We start from the raw sequence: 22,320 nt of genomic DNA, 5'->3' as shown, positions 1-22,320 counted from the left end.
ACGTGGAGCCCTCACTAGACACAAAAACTGCAGTCATCTTGATCCTGCCTCCTCAACTGTGAGCAATAAATTTATGCTGTTTGCAAATTACCCAGTTAAGGTATTTGGTTGTAGTAGCACAAACAGACCAAGATACCGACTGACCTGTGGATTTTGTGCAGAGACCTACCACTCCTACATCCTAGTACTCTGAGCCTCTGGATATTGCATTCATGTGGTATCACTATGCCTTGAAGTCCGGACCCAAGAAAAACAAACCCAAAGAGAGATGGGTCTTCCCAGCTTGCGTCTTCTGTATAAAAACTCACTTCTCTGGATGATGGAACATGGGAGTGGTTGACGTTGGAAAAGATTTCTTATTTCCAAGCAAGCCCCATCTTCTTCCCACAGAGGAATGGTGTTCCTTTGATCTCAACAAGACAAGGCATATCAGAAAACATCTTAATAATTCATCTGAGTGATGCATATGTAGTGTAACTGGCATTAGTGGAGGAAGACAGTTTCTTTACAAGAAACAAAAGGGTGGCTACATCCTAGCTCTAAGCACAGCACCTGGCTCAAAGCAGGTGCTGAGATTCTTACTAAAAGACTATTAAAAGAAAAGCAACTTGTTTTGGTCATGTTTGCTTAGCATCCTTCAAAAAAGCTCTTACTAAATTACTACATACTTATTAAGATGTTTACTTAGATGAGCACAAAATTGAGATGTGAGCTTCCTTCAAGGCAAAAGGGAAACCAGCTGGATTAAACATTTTTCACAAACTGGTAAAATGGAAGCAACACCTTTCTTGAACCCACACACACCTCCAAGATAATTCTAGGCATTTTCTCCTTAAATGTTTTATCTTTAAATCATTGTATATGTTATACTAATTGTCCCGTGTTTCTGTCCTGATCACCCATCCCTTCCTAGCTTCCCACCTGCCCTGTCTTCTACATGGCTATTATCTTCATTTTAAATCATCCTTTTTACCTGTTTTCTTCATGGTCCACTTCCTCGACTCATTTGGAGCCAGCATGGGATGGAGGACAGAGCAGTGGAATTAGGGCAGGGCAGAGTTCAGATGGAGAAACAGACCTGGACTCTCTGCATGGCCAGGACATCTGCCTAACATTTCTGAGCCTCATTTTCTTCATTCATCAACCAGAGATAGCATCTCTTATCTCACAATATTGTCATGAGAAATAGAAGAAAATATATGCAACTGTGTAGCCTGCTACACAACAGACTCAATAAATTTAACTTCTTTCATCTTTCCTTCTCTCCCTTTTGAAAGCAGTCGGGATATAAATTATACATAAATAAATTACATGTTGTGCTGGAAATCCTCAGAAATGATTAATCTAACCAATAAGAATTTTAATATTAATAATAGGTTACTCTAGCAGCACCAGCCTAACTCTGACAATCAATTGTACAAGCTGGCTTTGTCATCATATAACATACAGTGCTCAAAGTTTACCCTAGAAAGAGGTGAGTGAATATGATTTCCCATTTTCAGATCTGTTTTAAATGCTCCTTTTTTTTTTACATCAGGGTATTCTGTTTCACACCATTGCTTATGGTACAAAGTGTAAGTAATATGTTTGCTAAGAAATGAAAGACTGAGATATGATAGGAAATACTGCAAAGCTCCAAGTAGAATCTGAGACTGAAAGTAAGGTTTGGAAACATTAAGAATGTGCTAGAAATACTGATTTCTGCTGCTCAGTACCCCGAAAAATGGACGGGCACTTTTTGGAGAGTATGGCACGTCATCCCTGCAACGCAGAAGAGCAAACTGGAGCTAGGGGCTTGAAAGACTAGAAATATCTAGAAGATTTTGAGCCAGACTTCAGCCTAAGTATCTGCTAAGCTTTCTCACAGACTACTTTCAAAATTGAGTTTGGAAAAAGCTGCTTCAACGAACCCTTCAAGCTCTCAGATTTTGTGAGTTTACGATTCTGTATTTCTCAAAGATTTAAATAGAAGCAAACAGAGTGCCTGTGAGCACGGGCTCTGAAGCCAGGCTTCCTGGATTGAAGTCTCTGATCTTTGTCTGTTTGTGTTACCTGAAGAGGTGACTTAACTTGTGTGTGCTTCAGTTTCCTCAGCTGGAAAATCAGGATCATAATAAGGACTAAATAAAGTGATGCTTGCAAGGTCTGGGGCACTAGTCCCACCAGGCAATAGGTGCTTGGTCAGTCATTTCTTTTTCCATGATTAAGTTAATCTTCCTGGCTTTAGGCCAGGAAGATTCACCCTGGCTTAAAGCTAGCAGGAGGTCACCAAAGCACCTTGCACATAGTAGGATTTCATACATTTTTACTGAATGGAAATACTTATTCACAAGGTATAGTGATATCTGTTGCAACTTAGGTCCACCCTCAAATTTCCCATCCAGAACTCTCCCGCAATGTCTGCACTCTGTACCCACCTCTTCTGCCTACACCCTCCCATGTGGGCGTGGATGAGTTCTCCTTACAGCAACTTAACTCAAGGGCCTGCCATTCATGGAATGGGGGCCCATGAGAAAACAGGGATGATCACAGGAAAATAAAACAATGCTGCCTCATTGTACATCCAAGTGCTACCTGTGCACTTTGGTAATGACACAGCCACCAACAATTGAGGAGGAGAGGGGAAAGAAAGAGAGGAACTGGCATTATCCGTGTTTACTCATTGCTAAGCACCCTATGAGGAGATTTTCCCATGGCCATGAGTCCTTTAGCCAACGCTGCAAGGCTCTTATTTACTTTTAAAGATGAGGAACATACAGCTGAGAGTGGACTTTCCCAGGACCAACAGCTAGTGGGGAAACTGAGTTTAGCACCTAGAGGATCATAAGACAGCAAGGGATCCTCTGCCATTTCAAGAGTCATAGCTCATAAGCCTGCTGGCAAAACAGTGCCCACCTCTAACAGCTACCAGTGATTAGTGCCTAGGACCTGGCACTGTAGCTGGCCCTGAACCAAAGCAAAATGCACAGACCTCCCAGCCCTTCCAGGAATGGGGAGGGAAGAGTCCTGCTGCCTGACTCCACCCCCTCTGCCAGTGTAGGCTGGCTTGAAGCCACTAGGGGGAGCCCTTGCACTAGGAGCAAAGGGAATTTGACAGCCCAATCATCAGCGGGGACTGTGGGGAGGGCTCCAAGTTCTCCAGAGAGCTTTCTCCATTGTTTTATTTACAAACGTATACACATGGGAGCTTGAACCAGCGTGCTGAGGAAATGTTACAGATGACCTTTGGCCTGAGTCCCCTTTAGATTCACGAAGGGGCCCCTCAACTGAGTGGGAGCAGTCCACACAGCAGTGTTGGCCAAACTGAGAGTCATACCACCATTTATTTAGTTCAATGGTATATCATGGCTCAGAACAGAATGGAAAATATCTGCACGGTTACACCTAGTGAGTACTGCTTTCAGAAGTTTTTATTTTAGCCTATGTGCCTGTGTGTTGAGGAAGGATGTAAAAGGCACATCCTTTTACTGCCTTTCATTCATTTAGGTCTGTGACCTAAAAAAGGCTTTTATAAAATCCAAACTACCAGTCCCTGGGCCAGAAGCACTGATGCAGTGTCTTGTTTGAGCCTTGATTCCTGTATTTTTGATAGATTCCTGGGCTGCTCTGATGATCAGCCAGGTTTAGGAATCACCTGTTAGAAGAGATGGGCCTCAGGTGGGGTCTCCTCACCTGCCCTCCACCTCTTCTTCCTGGTCGGGACAGGAGAAGATTTTTAAGGACTTGACAAAGCAAGAAAGTCACACCGGTTACACATGAAGCAGGGCACAGGTCACCCACTCAGCCCATCCCCAACCCCAGGAAAGCTGCAAACCCCAAAACTGGGAACTGAGGCTTGGGTTTCCATCTCCAACTCTGTCACAATAACAAACAAAACTAACCCCAGCAAAATAAAATACTTTAGCATCAGCCAGATCTGGGTTCCAACCCTAGTTCTTCTGCTTTCTACCTGTGACCATGGGCAGGTGTTATCATCCCACTGAGCCTCCGTTTCCTCACTTCTTTTTTTTCTGAGATGGAGTCTCGCTCTGTCACCCAGGCTGGAATGCAGTGGCACAATCATCTTGACTCACTGTAAACTCTGCCTCCCGGGTTCAAGCAATTCTCCTGCCTCAGCCTCACAGGTAGCTGGGATTTCGGGCACATGCCACCACACCTGGCTAATATTTTATATATTTGGTAGGGACGGGATTTCACCATGTTGGCCAGGCTGGTCTCAAACTCCTGACCTCAAGTAATCCACCTGCTTCAGCCTCCCAAAGTGCTGGGATTACAGGTGTAAGCCACCACACCCAGCCATTCTTCACCTTTTAAAATGGGAATCCATTTTAAATGGATTTAAAATGGATAAATATCAGGCCAAAACAGGTGCTCCTTTATATTAGCTCCCTTTCTGGCCTCCACTAAATGCCCCTGTGGGCTTAGGCACGTGTTCCCATTGGGCTTTGGTTTCCCTGACCGTGAGAAAGGGTTTGTGAAATTAAGTAGCTGTCTGCAGGGGCGGAGCTGGCGGAGGCTGTTACTAACAGAGATTACACTGTCCAGTCCGCTCAGTCTGTACTAACAGAAGCCTGCCATCCCCATTCCTGCACCCCCCTCCTCCCGGGCACAAAGGGAAATGCCCTAGAGGGTGAGTGACTGTCAGACCAGCCTGAGGGCAATAGGAAAAGCTGCTTGCTGCGAAGAGGTAGGCTTGGCAGGACTGCAGGCAGAGGACTCTCCCCACCCCCCTGCAGGCTGGCCGGGGACAAGCTGGGAGGACGGAGGCCGGCCCTGGCCCAGCCCCAGGCAAGGGAGGAGCCTCCGCCCAGATGGGGGCAGGTGGAGGGCCTGGGCTCAGGTGTGTCCTGTAGGAAGTGATTGCTACTTGGCTGGCAGAGGCAGAGGAAAGCAGACTGTTGTCCTGAGGACCCAGCTCTGGGAGGCTGGGCTCGTCTCCCCAACTCTGCCTTGGAGGAAAGCAATGGAAGAGGTAAGGCCGTCTCGGTTTTGTTGCTGGCTTTCTATGTGTCTTTTCTTGCAGGTCAAGTTTCTCCCATTTGAGAGCCCTGGGGAAAAACTGCCTGTGTGTCCTGTCTCCTGGGCAGGAGTAAACATGTCAGGTGTCAGTCAGTGCAGTTCTGCTCACACTGGCTTTGCTCAGGGCTGGTGGGAGGGAAGAGGGGTGTGCCATGTCCTGTGCCACCTGGAGTGTGAGGAGACAGGAGGTACTGAGGAAGGACAGCATGTGGCCTAGCTCTACCCAGCCAGCAGGACTCCTGACCTATTTCCAGATCCACCGTGGAAGCCCTCACTGGCTTCTCTCTGTGTTTACTTGCCCTTGCGGACTGTACCCGGACTCTCCAGTGATTAGAGAGCCTTCTGGTCAGAGAGCAATGCTTGGTGCTGGGAAGCTGGCTGTGCAGTGCCTTTTTGTGGCTTGTGGCTCTAGACTGGACTCTGCTCCTTATTAACTGTGTAGTCTGGGGCAAGTGTGTTGTTTATCCTGAGTCCCCGGTCCCTCACTCATGAAAGAGAATTACTAGTGCAACAACTAGTTTGTGAGACTGTCAGAGGTGCTTGTATAAATAGAGATGACCTATGGGGAAATCCCCTGCCCCATGCCAGCATTCCCTGCCCCTCAGATGGCGGAGTGCTGTTGGCATAGTTGGAGATGTCACACCTGACTGATCACATCTTCCTTTTTCCATGTCCAGTTCTCCACTGTCCTCTATTCCTGACTTCAGTAAGTCAGTTCCTTTTGATGTGTGTGTGTGTGTGTGTGTGTGTGTGTGTGTGTGTGTGTGTGTGTGTTGCTTCTATACTTCTGTATTATCCATTTGGAGTCAAGTCATTTTCTCCTGTGAATCATGTGGCTTCTCACCCGCGTTTGGTTTTAAATCAGGACAGAGGATCCATTTCAGCTTTTGCTGGTCAGGAAATGCTCTCCTTTGTCTCAGGGCACAGGGCATCTTTCTCTCTGGGGCAGATCAGTCCAAATAGCTGAGTTTTGGAAGGGGTGAGCAGGGGCATGTTGGTACAACTTCATCTCCCTCCTTTGAGTTCTCCCCACCACCCCCGCCTCTACTTAGCAACTTTTGAGAAACTCCTCCTTGACCGGAAAGTGCAGGCTGAATAGATCTAGCATGCTTGTAAAAAAAGGAAACTAACATTTTTGCCATCTCTGATGGGCAAGGATCTGCACTGGCATCCATTATTTCGGTTTATCTGATGACAAGACAGTGAGGTCTATGCCACTGCCCCATTTATTAAGGTGAGGTAACTGACAATGTTATCATTTGCTCAGTATCACGCAGCTGGCAGCAGAGCTGGCACAAGAGCTTACGTGTGTTGGTAACAACTGTTGAGTGCCAAGTATAAGCCAAGCATCGCTAGCAAGGATTACAATAGGACAGCAGGAAGAATGTTAGTAAATTAGATAAAAATGTACAAAACAGCCTGTTTGTTAGTTAATCAAATTTTTATGGGATAAGCTAATACGACTATATAACGTCCACTGCTCAGAGAGAGAAAAAAATCAAAAGAGAGATGAGTGTTTTCTCATCTTGAAAGAAGGATTTTGTTTTGTTTTATTTTTAATTAACAAAATAATCACTTATCCAATATATATTTATTGAGCACATGTTTGTGTGATCAGGTCCTGCGTTAGGTGCTGCAGATGCAGCAGTGAAGCAGTCTAAAATACCTGCCTTCCTAAAACTCATATTCTAGTGAGAGAAGACAAATAAACATATGGGTCAAATGGCAGGCAGTGCAATGTACATGCACAAAGCAGGGAAGAGTAGAAGGATGGCCAGGTAGGAAGAGGGACTGCTACTTTCAACGGGATCGTTTCAAGAAAGGTGTCATGGAAGGCAGCGTTTGAGCAGAAGCTTGAAAAGGTATGGGAATTAGTGGGCTGTGCAGGTATCTTAGGGAAGAACATTCTACAGAGAAGGAATAGCAGACGTAAAGGCCCTGAGGCAGAAGCTCACTGGTGTATTCAAGGAATGACTGGAGCTGGAGGAAGTGAAGGAGAGAGTGGTGAGACAGTGGGTCAGATGATACAGGGCCCTGGAGGCCATTATTGAAACTTGAGTATTTCGTCTGAGCAAGATGGAGAGCCACCTGGGCATCGTGGACGGGGCAGTGACGCAATCCAACTTATGTTTTGAAAGGATTGTCTAACTATTGTTTTGAAAATAGATACTAGGGACAGAAAGAGCAGAAGCTGGCTGACCAGGTAGGACACTATTGCAGTAATTCAAGTAAGAGAGGATGGTGGCTCAGAACAGTCTTAGCAATGAAGTGGCTAGAAATGGTCAGACTCTGCAAATAGATTAAACACAGGGTCAGCAGGATTTACTGATGGATTCAACCAAAAAAAAAAAAAAAAGAAAATTGTTGATGACTCCAAATTGTAAACTTGGAACATCTGGAAGAGCGGAATCAAGGTTTACTGAGATGACTTAACACAGAGCAGGTTTGAAAGGAGATTAGGAGCTGGTTTTAGATGCAATATGTTTAGGGGGCTGCGTAGGCATGTTTAGAGTTCAAGGAAGTGGCCCAGGCAGGAAATATCATCTTAATAACATATCTACATTATTTAGAATAGCATTGGGTGTGTAGTTGAGGTTTAGTGTATGTTGCATGGGAGATTTTACAGCTTGGCCTCACATTCTCTGACATCTTCCCATAAAGAGGGGGTGCCCATGTTTCCATCCCTTGGTCAAAATTATGACTACTTTGACCAATACAGTGTGGCACATGTGACACTCTGCTTTCAGAGGCTGTGTCGTAAAAGATCATGCTCTATCTACCTCATTTATGGGAACACTTACTCTTGCAGCACTGAGCCCTCATGTGATTAGTCTACACCCCAATACTTTCTTGCTGCAGACACGTTATGTAGACACTCCGGTTGACAGTTCCAGCTAAGCCTAGCCTTCTAGCCGTTCCTGCAGGGCTAAAATCAGTACCTTCCAGACCAGACCAGCCACTGGTGAGATGCAGCCAAATGACTCTTATCAATGCCCTGTGGAACAGAGGAAGAACTCAGCTGAGCCTTGTGCAAATTCCTATCCCATAAAATTGTTTTTTTGTTTTAGGCCACTCAGTTTTGGGGTGGTTTGCTTTCATTAACAGATATCAGGACAATTAGATATATCCTTCATTCTGTGTAGTTACTTAAAAAGCCTTTCTCTCCTCATAGACATAAGGCTCAAATGAACCCTACAGAATTTTCTTTTATTCTGTAGTTTAGACACCCAAACAGGTTGATGAGTTTTTCTTTTTCTAAGTTAGAGGTATAGTCTAGTGCATGCCCTCAGCCAAGTAGATTTTCACTTAGTTACACAGTCCTTGCAAGAGAGAATTGTAGCATTTTGAGCTAGGAGAGCTGGCCAGCCAGGGAGCTTACAAAAACGGTGCTTGAATTTTTGATGAATGAGTGTTGGAGTTATAGTTGAAGAGTACTTCAGTTTACTTTTGCCTCTTATAAGTGATTTGCACAAGTCATGGAATTATAAAATACAGGAGGTGAGAAAGTTCTCAAATGCCAACCAGACTACAAACTCCCATTTTACAGGGAAACTTGAGTTCTATAGGCAGAAAGTGCCAACATGCTTCATAACAACTTATCCAGTGTGCCTCATGTATAGTGGCTGCTCCATGAATGTTCTCGTTCAATTTAAGAGTAAACTCTAAGTCAGATCTCCTCAGTAGACTCTATACTCAGGCCTATCTTAGAATTTCTGAGAAGCGCCCTATTTTAGATCCCATCTAGTTGTTCAGCTTTGCAGGTAAGAGTGTCAAGAAAACAGACAATCTTCATATTTCATGAAAAGTATATTGATGGAGAAAGGCGCAAGCTTTGATGGAAGCACTGGGAATGGATGCTTGACCAGGGATGGGGTTCATCCTGGGCTCCTTAGAGAAGCTGGTGTCTTAGCTAAATGTCAGAGGAAGAGGAAGTGGCATTTCATCAGGGAATACTCAAGGGAAGGAAGGGGAGAAGGCAGAGGGGGCCGCAGAGGTGGACAGTAGAGGTGGGTAATATGGCAGGGTGATAGCTGGGGATACTCAGCAGCAAGGTGCTACTAGAGCAGAAGGTTTAAAAACAGAGTATCCAGAGGAGAATCCTAATAAGTAAATAGGAGCTAGATGTGGAACAGCCTTCTATACTTTATCCTGTAAGCCAAAAGAGCCACCAAGGGGCTTCACCTCTAAAATGGGAGGTCCAACTAAATATCACTGAGGTCTTGTCATGTTCTGACATTCTGGGATGGCAGTATGATCCCAAGGTCATGCATGGCTTATATTTGATGGACGCAGGTCTAAATGTCTGTGAAACCCCACTTAGGCTTCAGGAGCAATTTTAGAGGGTTATTTATAAACAAGTCAATTTTCGAGGAATAAGTCACAAGATAGGGTAACGTCTACACAAGTGGACCTACCAAGAGGATCTGTACCATAAGGATGTTCTGTTGTTAACAGGCTTGTTCTTGGGAGAGTAGACTGGGTCTGGGTTAAGCTCAGATCACTTAGGGTGAGGATTTTGGTGAGTTCTGGGAGAATTTCTGAGAAGAAGAAAAAGAAAATCACACAATTAGTCACAAGCCCAAAGGACTGGGCGTATCCTGTCCATCTTTCCTGAGATGCTGCACTCTACAGTCCTCTTGAATGGTGGTGTTTAGTCCTCGACAGTGACACATTAAGTGACCTGTACTACTGGAGGGTTGATGTCCTTGCCAGCCAGTCTTATGCAGCAGTGCTGTCCTCAGCATTTAGCCTGTCATTACTTTCCCATTGAGTCAAGTATTCCCTTCTCTAAACTGCACACCCACATTTCCCCTGGGTAGAAATGGTCCTAAAAGGAAAATCTGATCATGTCCGTCTGCTGCCAAATTCCCTCCAGTTGTTCCCCATTGCCCTTGGAGTAGAGTCCAAGCTCTGTGCCTGCCCTGTGTCCTCCAACTCTAGCCTCCTCACCCACACCACATCCCTCGTGTTCCAGTTCATAGCCTGCTGCTTCGGCATGTGCATTCTCCGCTCCAGCATGCTGGACATCACCTCTTTTATGACTCAGCTCTGACATCCCCTTTGTGAGAAACTTCCCCTACCCCCTGGCCACAACTGGTCTTTCCTGGTCTTGCAAGACCCCAGGCCCTTTGATCAGACCCAGGTCTAGACTATGAGATCCCAGGGAGCAAGGATTTTGTCTTGCTAACAGAAGCAGCAAAGCCTGGTGCTTAAAAGCACAGACTCTGAGCCAGTGTGACTGGTTTAAATATCTGGCTCTATTGTTTACTAGCTGTTCAGTGTTGAGCAAGTTACGTAATCTCTCTGTGTCCCAATTATCTCATTTATAAAGGAAAAATGGTACCTACATCTTTACATTCAACCAAGGTTTGAATAAATTAATTCATTTAAAGAGCTTAGAACAGCTCGATGAACTCAAAGGCAGTTAATTCTATAAACAAAACTTAGAGTAATAACAGGTGGACTGTTATGGGTCAAATTGTGTACCCCACCCCTCCCAAACTCATGTTGAAGTCCTAACCCCCAGCACCTCAGAATGTGACCTTATTTGAAGACAGAGTCTTTATAGAGGTGATCAAGTGATATGTTTTGGCTGTGTCCCCACCCAAACATCATCTTGAATTGTAGCTCCCATAATCCCCATGTGTCCTGGGAGGGACCCGACAGGAGGTAATTGCATCATGAGGGTGGGTTTTTTCCTGGTGCTGTTCTCATGATAGTGAATAAGTCTCATGAGATCTGATGGTTTTATAAAAGGCAGTTCCCCTGCACACACTCTTGCCTGCTGCCATGTAAGATGTGCCTTTGCTCCTCCTCCTTTGCCTTCTGCCATGATTGTGAGGCCTGCCCAGCCATGTGGAACTGGGGGTCCATTAAACCTCTTTTTCTTTATGAATTACCCAGTCTCAGGTATGTCTTTATTAGCAGTGTAAGAACAGACTAATACATCAAGTTATAGTGAGATCATGAGTAGGCTCTAATCCAGTATGACTGGTGTCCTTATAAAATGGGGAAATTTGAAGCTGGAGAGATGCACAGGGCTGAGACAATGTGAAGATAAAAGGAAGACACCATGTGAACATGAACACAGCTATCGACAAGCCGAGGACAGAGGTCTGGTTCAGATCCTTCCCCACAGCCCTCAGGAAAGAACCGACACTGCTAGCATCTTGATCTTGGACTTTTGCGTCGAGAACTGTAAGGCAATACATTTCTTTTGTTTAAGCCACATAGTCTGTGGGACTTACCATGACAACCCTAGCAACTAATACATGAACCGTATCAGCAAATAAAGTAAGAGAATTTATGTAAATAACTGTGTGCACTATTCTTCCCCCATCAGCCTGGGAGGTGTTTTATATCATGTTGCTATTTTGACCTTTCCCAAAATGACAGCTGTGTTAAGCTCCTCAGAGATGAAATCTGAGAAGCGTTTATTACCTCTCGGCATGGAAAATGGACAGAAATGATCCCGTAACCACGGCCAGTATTTTTCCCTGATCACTGACTTCTGGGTTTTAGCTTTTCACATCTCTAAAACCCGAAATAATAAACCCCTGGGGAAAGTTTTAAAGATTAATCAAAATAATGAAACATTTTGTTAGGACATATTAAATACAGAGAAGTTCCAATAATGTGCTTCAGAAATAATAAGTAATTTTGTATCATAATACTGGAAAAAAGTGGAGGCTTTACTTATTACTCTTCACTATATTATTACTGTTAATCATCTTCCCCATTTTACAGACAGAGTAGAATCAGTATTCAAACTCAAATGTGCCTAACTCCAGAGTCCCCATTCCTAACCACTAGTTTGGTTCTTTTTTACCATGCTGACAGTGAATGGCATATACGACAGAAGTTAAAAAAAAAAAAAAAAAAAAATCTTTAAACCAGAAACCTGAATTTGAGTCTACTTGGAATGTGACCTTGAGCAAATCACTTATCTTCTGAGTTTCAGATGACAAGAGTCTCTAAGTGTGTCTAATAATAACGATTTGATAATTTTGTTTATAAAATACATAGAATAATGTATTTGAAAGTACTATGAAAAGAAGAAAATCCTAGACCAATATTCGTATTTGTTGATATAATCAAAGTTCTCCAATTGAAAATTTGTAGCAGAGCTGACATTTGAATACAAACCACTTTCTGAGCCCTCTGTCATCCACTTTTGATGAACTAGCCAATGGCTTACCTCAAAGACAAGAGTGTGATCTTAGTCAAGAAAAAGAAAAAGAAAAAGAAAATGGTTAGCAAAGGTCTTTAACAACTGAAAAGTCAGTACAGAAAAACAAAGCAGCATTATCACTTAAATTTTTAAAAGATCAACAGGGAAGAGCCACTTTCCACACCCTTTAAAAAAATCATCCAGAAGTATTTGTTGCTGCTGGGTTTTTTGTTGTCGTTGTTTCGTTGTTGTTTGTTTGTTTTAACAACAGTGCTTTTTTTTTTTTTTTTTTTTTTTGGCCCATTACAAGAACCTTTTCTCCAAGTTGTGGTATGGACAAAAGAGCACTGGATTAGGAGTCTCAAGACCTCTGTGTGACTTTGGTCTTTGCCACACATGCCTCTGTGCCCTTAGGCAAATTATTTTGCCTTGATGCATCTCAGTTTCCATCTAAAAAACAAACAAACAAACAAAAAGACCATTGGAAACTTTAGGCTAGGAAAGAAGTTTAAAAAGAGGAACTTGGAATGGGAGCCATGAGATGTCGGTGCTGGTGCAAGGTTCTTCTGTCTTGTTCTCGTGGCTGTCTTGAGCCATGGTCCACCTGGGGCTGGCATCATCTCAACAAAGGCTGGGTTGTTGACAAACTGCCTGGAGGTAATTTCTGGAATTTCACAGCTGGGTTGCCATGGCTGGTTTGTTTCAAGATTAGCCCCTGGAATTTCTAAGTAAGCCCATAATTAGATAAGCTGGCAAGCCAGTGCAAGGGAGTGTCAGGTGGGAAGGAAGGGAAAGAAAGTTTTAAAGAATGGGGAAAAAAAGTTTTAAATGCATTTTGAGGCTAAACTACTTGATGACAATATCATGATTCTAAAGTTTCTGAAAGAGAGGAACTCTTATAGAATGTGTGCTATTAACCTTCATCTTCTGGGATTGAATCCCAGTGCTACCACTTTTTTGGCTGTGTCAATTTTGGCAAGTTATTTGATCTCTCTGATTCTCCGTGGGAGTGGCTACCTGTTTGATGACACTGTTCCTCCCCTAGAGCTGCTATGAGTTAATACATAGAGAACACTTAGAATCATGCCCGGTGCATACATGTGCTCAGTGAGTGTTAGCTGTTGATGATGATGATATCCACCGAAGGAGTTCACCATCTACTGAGAAACAGAAAAGTAAATAGATACTTATAATAAAACATGGTAAATACAGTGATAGAGAAACACATAGAATATTAAGGATCGTGGAAACATCCAAATAGGACTCCCTTCCAAAAAATGGGAAAAATAAAGCATCACCTGACATTAAAGTCTTACTATTTCCTCTTGTTAATCAATCCAAAGAAAAATCTCTGTTAATGTTCCATTAAGCTGTGCATTCCAGGCAGCAGTGCCTGATATATTTTTGCCCTTTAATTATTCTGGCTGTTTACATCAAACTGGCATCTCTCAGCTAAGTAACACAGTCTGACCCAGTGTCCATATGACCAACTCAAGGCCATCTCCATCTAGTTTCCTCAGGCCTTTTTTTTAAAAGAGTCTTGCGAAAGTCCTCTTTGATATTTTTCAGATTTGCTGAGAGAAAAAGGTAGCCTCTGGGAGGGAGTGGAAAATGGGTGTGTGAATTGAGTCTAAGTCTAAACAGAGCAGAACTACATGTTTATAGAGCGGGTCCCATGCCCCTTGTTCTGAATAAGCATTGTTAGCTAGCCTGGGTGGAAAACAGGGGAGAGTAGGGGAGAGGGTAACTTCATAGGACAATTTCACAGAATGACTAGAGCCAAAGGGTACAGGTTGGAGGGAAAACTCTAAGAAAACTTCATGGAATGAGTTTATGTCCATGAGTGCAGAAGAAGGAGGCAAAATTGGAGCATTTCTATTACTGGAAACTAAAATGCCACCTAACAGAACTGATACAATTTTTCCATCTGAGACCATCAGGTCAATTAATTCTGAACGTATTTACTGAACATATACTTTGCCACAGTCATTTCTTCACTAAAAATCACCATGACCATCAAGATTATCATTGTCTTCCTCTTTCTCCTTCTTTCCTTCTTCCTCCTCCTCTTTCTATTCCTTCTCCCTTTCCCCCTCCTCCTTTCTTTCCTTTCTCTTTACCCACATTGCAACTATCTTCAAGAAAATATCATTATTGTGGGTTTGCTTTGTGTCAGGCAACAAGCCAAGGTTAATGTCTAAGGCAGTCCTGGGATGTGAAAACCCATATCCCCATTTCACTCACCAGGAAGTAGGAAAACAGAGCTGAAATCGCTTTGTAAAGATGACAGAGCCAGAATTCGCAGCGGTAGGATTTCAACTTAAAATCCAAAGCCCATGTTCTTAACCCTGTTGCTGCACTTGAAGTTGCTCCTAGTCTAGGGAGGAAGGGGGAAAAATGTAAAAAGCAATAAGAGTGTAATAAACACTGCAGCAGAGGAGGGAAGGGAGCTGTAGGAGACAGGAGAGTGACCACCTCTCACTATACCCTGATGGAAGGTTTCCTCGGGGACTTGCAGCTGAGTTGAGTCATGTAAAACAAATATTTTTCGGACAATAAACATGGGTGAGAGCATTCTGGGAAGAGAAGGAAATGTGTGCAAAAGCATAGAGGCATTCGTTCCTTCAGCAAATATTCACAGTGTCTTCTCTGCTCTGGTCACTATGTTAGGAAACCCAAGGGGGAGTAAAAGAAAGAAGAGTGAATCTAGTGAAGCAGATGAACTAGAAGAGGTAAGACTGGAGGTAGAGGGGGAAAAAAAGGGATTCAGAGGGAGAGATAAGAGGAAAATAGCTGTTAATAATATACTTGTAGTATGTTTTACAATTCACAGTGCATTTTCACATGTCTAGAACACTACCTTGTACATAGTCAGCACTGAACTAGAAATTGAATGAATGATCTCTGGAGATCTTTAAAGCTACCCATTTGCCTAGAAGTTCTGTGAGAGCAGAGAACATTTTTTCATCACTATCACCACTGAAGTGTGCAGTCTGCAGTGGGGCCACTGAGTTGCACAACTCCAGTGGGTGCTGTTCATTTGGTAGCCAATGTGAATGGTGAGGTAGAACTATTACATGTTAGATCTATATCTATATACGTGTGTGTGTGTAACAACAGAATAGATGTACAACTTGGTAGCTTGGGTTCACATCTAATATAGAGGATGAACATTTATTGATTAAGCTAATGATGAAGAAGGCAGGCAGGAAAACTAGACAGAGATTACCATCATTCAGCTTCTTCTCCATGCAAGGATCATTAGTGAAATCTCTGCTGTAAACTGTCATATCCATTTCACAGATGGAGATGAAATATAACGTGACTGCCTTAGAATACAGATCTACTCAGGGCTCTCCTCGTTACTGCTTTTCTATTACAGCACACAGTTTCTCTTTAAAGCCATCAGTGCATGGTTTCCTCCAAAGGGCCAAGGATGCTTCTTTCCTAAGAAACCAGCTGGGCTGCAGAATGTGTTGCTGGCCCCTCAGAGCTGGCAAACTCCCAAGGTGAAGGAAATTGGGGGCTGGTGCCTGGAGTCTTTGTCAGGTATTGGTGTGCAACTAATTGCTGCTGTAAACCTCTCTCACAAGAAGGTCTGGCTTTGCAAGTTCCTGGAATAAAGAAGATCCTGAGGTTTACTGAGTGGATTAGCAGAATACATATTTAGAAAGCAGAAAGACTGTTAGGCATCAATTTTGGTTGAAAAAATTTTGTCCCAAATAAACGGTCTTTCAAACACCCTTCAGTTGCATTTCTTGACTGCTTGCAGCCAAGAATTGAGGTTGTGAAAGTATGCTAGAAAGAGCTAGGGGATCGAGGTCAGAAGGTCTAGTTCTGCTATTTACTAGCTCTTTAATCTTTTTTTTTTTTTTTTTTGAGACGGAGTTTCGCTGTTGTTGCCCAGACTGGAGTGCAATGCCACAATCTCGGCTCACCGCAACCTCCGCCTCCTGGGTTCAAGCAATTCTCCTGCCTCAGCCTCCCGAGTAGCTGGGACTACAGGCACGCACCATCATGCCCCGCTAATTTTTGTATTTTTAGTAGAGATGGGGTTTCACCTTGTTGACCAGGATGGTCTCGATCTCTTGACCTCGTGATCCACCCGCCTCGGCCTCCCAAAGTGCTGGGATTACAGGCGTGAGCCACCGCGCCCGGCCCTAGCTCTTTAATCTTAGGCAAGTAACTTGACTTGACCCCTCCAGCTTTAATTTCTTCATCTGTAAAATGGAGTTCATTATTTCTCTAATGCTGTATAGTGGCAGAGTAAACATAATAACATATAAAAAGGGCCTAACCTGGTGTGGTATAGTAAAACAATCTTGACTGTCAGAATCTGACCTCATTGTTAAATTCATACTTACCTCTTGAAAACAATGCAAATTTTAACAACACCAATAATAATAATGACAATAATAATCATAAGTAGCTAACATTTCTAGAAAATATACTGTGTACCAGGCACTGGTATACTTAACATGGGTTGTCTGACTTAATTGGCAATACAGTAAACACTATTATTGTTGCCATATTACTGATGAGAATGAAAGTTAAACTCAAAATCATCTAGCTAAAAGTGAAGGGGCAGTGATCCAAACACAGAGTATCTGATTCCAAAGTCCAGAGTATGGTTTCCAATCCCTAAGCTAAACTTGCTTTCTCTGCAAGCCTGTTTTTTTTATCTATAAAATGGGAAGACCAACACTTGCCTTGCTGAGTTGTTAGAAGAATCTGAGGTTCTGTCTCAGAATTGGAGATTCACTGCGTCGACTGCCGTGGTGCACACTCAGTAATTAGTGGGGTGTGGTAATGGGTGACATGGAAGTAGCGGAGGTGATACTGATGAGCAAGATGACAATGATTAGTACTCCGTATCTTAAAAAGGATTTCCTTTGCTATTATTGGGGAAATAGGGTCCTGAATAGACAGAAAACCAGACAGGAGCTGCTTTATCTTCTTTGAAAAGCAAAAACATCTAACACCTGTAAAGCCTGCCCCTAATGCATTTAGAATGATGTCTTTGATTTCTTTTACTGCTTCTTCATGAAGCTGGGACTCTAATATAGAAAACAAATCTAAGAAATTAAAATGGCCGCATCGGCTGAGGAGTTTACATCATAGCTGTGGAGTAAAAGCAATAAACTGCCTCAAAGAGGTTATTCAACCCTTCTTTTTTCAGTGTTCATGAAATTACACTTTAACTAAAACTGTCATAAACCTAGAAGACACTGAGTGACTGTTCTGTCCACAGCAGGAGAGGGCAGCAGGGAGAGCAGGAAACTCTTTCAAATAAGGACGCTCTGTGGTCGCCTTTCCCGCTCCCTGGCAGGCAGTTTCTAGTGAAGCCTCCTGTTCTTGCCCCAAGTTGCAACGCTGAGTGAGTGTGGGGCATGTAATCAGGATGGGCTGTAATTGGGTTGTTGGAGGACTTGGTGTGTTTGCAGAGATCATAAATTCTGACTTCAGGCCCTGATCCCCAGACTGCCAACTAAGTTAAACTTGAGCCTTTTGTTGAAAGCTACGTTTTGAACCTGAGGGTGTATGTGGCCCAATTTTTCCTCTGAAACCCTTACTCCACTACAAAAGGCAGTTACCTGTTGCTGAAGTTTTAGTATCTTGAAGCTATATCAAGCCTATAGCACTTTTTTGGGGGCTGATTTCCTAAAAGGCATCATAAACCCCATTTGTTTGCAATGAATAGTTATCTCCCTTTGTTTTTCACTTTGCTTTGGGGGTTCTCTATAGGCCTCTGCCTTGAGTGAGGGGATTTGAAGGTTGCAAAATATCATTTTGATATTCATGATCTCCAAGTGTATTCTGTAAAGGAATTTCGGAACATAAACATGTAAATTTGTGTTGTTAAGTTTGTTTCTAGTGGCCTGTGAGACTTCTCTAGACCCCCGACCCCAGTGCTATTTCTCCTTCTCATCTCCCATTTCAGCCACACTCCCCACTCCAGAGACCCACACATGCCAGACTCTCTCAGGTTCAGGTCTTCGAAGTGCCGTCTCCTCTACCCTTCCTTTCAATGACAAAAACCACAATTACTTTTGCACCAGCTTGTTATAACTTCATTCCCCCTTTTGACAACCCAGTTCCTATTTGTTCTTTATGTCTGTCTCACTTTCTCTGGGAAGGTCCCTCTGTCCCCAGCCTGGTTAGGCATTTCCTGTCCTGCCTCTGGTGCTGCCCCATCACAGCAGGGACCTCAGGGTGCTGTCATTGTCTGTGTGTCCACCCTTTCCATGAGACTGTGAACCCCAGGACGGCAAGGCCCGTGTCTGCCTCATGCATTTATGTTACCTGTAGTAGGCATACAACAAATGATTGTTGGATAAGCCTGGAAAAGATGAGGGAAAACACCATTATTAAAGAAAAGGCATGCTGAATAGCATAGAGTTGATTTTAAAATATCACAAGTGTATTAGTCCGTTTTCATGCTGCTGATAAAGATATATCCAAGACTGAGTAATTTATACAGGAAAAGGTGTTTAATGGACTTTAAATACCTTTAAAGGTGTTAAAGGTTTTTGGGTTTTTTTTTTCAAAATAAATGAGATTTGGTTTTTATTGTAGAGCACACGTATCAGGGCAAAGTGCTACACACACAACTACAAATCATTTTTTGGGAAAAAAGCTGTAAAAAAAATAAAACTGGAACTGCTTTAATTATGCAGTCCCGACTTGAGAAATCCACGGTGGCAAAGGAGTTCTGGCCCCTGAGAGGGACTTCTTGATGGTGGCTGCTCCAGAGTTCTGCAGCCTATGAGGTCTCAGGCCCAGACCTCTGTACACAAAGCCCCCAAAGTGGTGGCAGTCTGGCTGCTGGGAGGGCCTCTGCTCTTGGCAAGCCCGAGTCCTGGCCTGGCTGATGAGAAGACATGCCTAATGAATCTAGATCCACAAAACCTTGCTGCCTTCCAAGATCTGAGTGGGTAGCAACTACCAAAGACTTTACCTTTTCTCTGATTATCATTTTTTGAAAGCCCCTTCACCAACTCCCACGTCCTGAGGCGGAGGAGGCACCAGCCCACTCTGCAGGCCTGAGCTCCGGTGTTGAATGCATGCTGCCGGCAGACAGAGCAGGCAGGCACCTTCCTAGAAGGATGACACGAGAAGGCCCAAGCTGGCCAATGGAAAAGGAAAGGGAAAGGAAAAAGCCAGGAGACCAAAGGGGGAAATAAAACTCAAAACAAAAACCCTACCACACAACACAGCAATTTTCTATACCCCAAATGCTAGACTTGGAAGGATACCAGTCCTTCTAGCTAGAAACAATTCCTAAAACTGACCCAACGTGGCAAGTCTAACTGTTCCAAATAATCACGCGCATATGCTTCAAAGGAGCAACCAGCAAAGAAGTGTGCTCTTGACAAGAGAGGTCAGGATCACTGCATTAGCTCCTTGGCAGCACAAGGAACTGTGGACAGAACAGGCTAGTGGGCATGGGTGGAGGAAGCCTGGGGGGCTTCACAATAGCTTTGGGATGTCAGGGGCTACAGTTCCACGTGGGTGGGGAGGCCTCACAATCATGGTGGAAGGCAAGGAAAAGCAAGTCACGACTTACATGGATGGCAGCAGGCAAAGAGAGAGAACTCATGCAGGGGAGCTCCTCTTTATAAAACCATCAGATCTCATAAGACTTACTATCATGAGAACAGCACAGGAAAGACCTGCCCCCATGATTCAATTTCCTCCCACTGGGCTCCTCCCACAACATGTGGGAATTCAAGGGGAGATTTTTGTGGGGACACAGCCAAACCATATCAACAGGCTTTGATGTCAGGGCTGGGTTCATCTCGTGGCTCGGCACTCATTTGCCATGTGACCTGGCAATCTTCAGGGGGCACAGCTCAGAAGCCAATTGTAAGGATTATGACAATTGAGACAACATACACATGCTACTATGCTCAGTGCCTGGAAATGCATTAACATAATAAGAAGCCAATACACCTTTCATTTTATTTTATCTAGAATTACTCCTGATTTTCCCCCAGTTACCCCACCCACAAATATACAACAAATGATTTCTAATCTGCTCAGTTTAATTCAAAATAACACGTATTGTCCATCAACTCTCTGTGTGCCTAGGCACAGTAACAGAAGCACAGGTAAAAAGAACACAATAATACAATCTGATCCACATGTTCGAGGGGGTGTGATAAAGAGGGCACATATGCAGATCACTTTAATCAATAAAACTAGATGAGTGGAAAGACAGGGGAAGCAGAAGGTACTAAAATGGAGCAAGCACACACGCTTGGCCCGACCTAAGAACTGGAAAAGACTGCTGGGAGGAATTGGTCACTCAGCTAAATCTCAAAAGATGAATACATTTAGCCAGGCAAATAAAGGTGGGAAGGGCATTTTGGAGGGGTGGGGGGCACAGAGGCAAGTTCAGTTTTACTGGAGGGGTGAGTTAGAGGCAGGAAGTGGTGGGAAATGAAGTTGAAGACATAGACAAGAAAAGACCAGAGAGGACCTTATGCGTTCGGCTAAGAAATGTATAATTTATCAACAAGGTAACAGGGAGCCATTGAAAGGTTTTAAACAGAGAAGTGGCATGATCGAACTTGTACTTTATTTTTTGAGACAGAGTCTTACTCTGTCACCCATGTTGGAGTGTAGGGCCACCATCTTGGCTCACTGCAACCTCTGCCTGCTGGATTCAAGCCATTCCTTCACCTCAGCTTCCCAAGTAGCTGAGACTACATGCCTACACCACCATGCCCAGCTAATTTTTTTGTATTTTTAGTAGAGATGGAGTTTCACCAGGTTGGCCAGGCTGGTCTTGAACTCCTGACTTCCAATGATCTGCCCACCTCAGCTTCCCAATGTGCTGGGATTACAGGCTTGAGCCACTACAACTGGCCTGAACCTGCACTTTAGATGCATCATTGGCATAAAATTAATTTGTGGTTCTCAAAGAAAGCCTTTTAAAAGATCATCCTCTCTGGAGGTTATTATTCCCAAAATATATTCATTCATGTCATTCCCTGTTAGTTTGGTAAATATTTATTGAGTATTACTCAGAGTAAATTTTCATGTTTGAACCTGTGGGCTCTACAAAGTCTAGTATGTGTTTCTGCCTGACCTCAAGGAGTTCATGGAATATAGGGCAGATGAAGCATCTACTTGAATAATTGTAGTAGGATATGAAAAATGGTAAGGGGCATAAGACGAACAGAGATTTGCAGATGAAATGCTATAAGACATGTTTTCAAATGTGTTCTTTGGACCAGATGCTGAGCTGGCCACACAGTAAGCACTGAAGGTGATTCCTAAAATATGCACTCCCCAGAGCTTCTGTTTCAGTGGGGCAGGCTCAAGAGTCCCGGGGATATTCCCATGCACAGCCAGGATTAAGAACTGTTGCCAGAAGAGGTCTGTGGAGAGAGAGGTTAAGTTTTGAAGGGGCCACTGATGGCGGAAGCATGTAAGCTCTGCCTAGAAGGATGAGTAAAATTTGGACAGTAGATGTGCAATGGCATTCTGACCATGACACCATGGGCTGTGATGGGGTGCAGGAAAGCAAGACCCACATTAGAGGGCGCCCAGGAGTTCTATGTGACTGCAACATAAAGCCATGTAGCGGTGGTTTGGGACCAGATCAAGGAGGAGAAGGACTTAGCATCTTAACTGATAGATACTTGTGAAACACTACTATTTTTTTAAAAATGGAGGGACATTTTAGAATGGAATTGTATTTTAGAGCCATCAGATCCCTGCAACATTTTTTTTCTCTTTTTTTCTTTTCCTTTTTTTTTAAAATTGCATTTTAGGTTTGGGGGTACATGTGAAGAACATGCAAGATTGCTGCATACGTACACACACGGCAGTGTGATTTGCTGCCTTCCTCCCCTTCACCTATATCTGGCATTTCTCCCCATGCTATCTCTCCCCAACTCCCCACCCCCTGCTGTCCCTCCCCTATTTCCCCCACACAGACCCCAGTGTGTGATGCTCCCCTCCCTGTGTCCATGTGTTCTCATTGTTCAACACCCGCCTATAAATGAGAACATGCGGTGTTTGATTTTCTGTTCTTGTGTCAGTTTGCTGAGAATGATGGTTTCCAGGTTCATCCATGTCCCTACAAAGGACATAAACTCATCGTTTTTGATGGCTGCATA

The 22,320-nt window shown here is 43.6% G+C and overlaps 1 protein-coding gene across 2 annotated transcripts in view; it reads left to right on the top strand.

Moving 5' to 3' along the window:
* Positions 1-4,529: 4,529 nt before the first annotated feature.
* The window catches only part of FYB2 (FYN binding protein 2), a 113,989-nt gene continuing 96,198 nt past the window's right edge, over positions 4,530-22,320 (top strand). Inside the window, exon 1 of one of the 2 annotated variants that reach the window (XM_017543991.2) lies at positions 4,530-4,972. In XM_017543991.2, the coding sequence (XP_017399480.1) occupies positions 4,964-4,972 (9 nt within the window). In that variant the 5' untranslated portion in view covers positions 4,530-4,963. Of the gene's footprint in view, positions 4,973-5,611; positions 5,726-22,320 lie in introns of those variants that run through there. The other variant, XM_017543990.2, reaches the window with a different exon arrangement.

This window comes from Cebus imitator, unplaced genomic scaffold, assembly GCF_001604975.1.
Source record: "Cebus imitator isolate Cc_AM_T3 unplaced genomic scaffold, Cebus_imitator-1.0 Scaffold163, whole genome shotgun sequence".
NCBI classification, from domain to species: Eukaryota; Metazoa; Chordata; class Mammalia; order Primates; family Cebidae; genus Cebus; species Cebus imitator.
The sequence above is the reverse complement of the archived record's forward strand: the minus strand, read 5'-3'. Positions and strand labels throughout refer to the sequence as shown.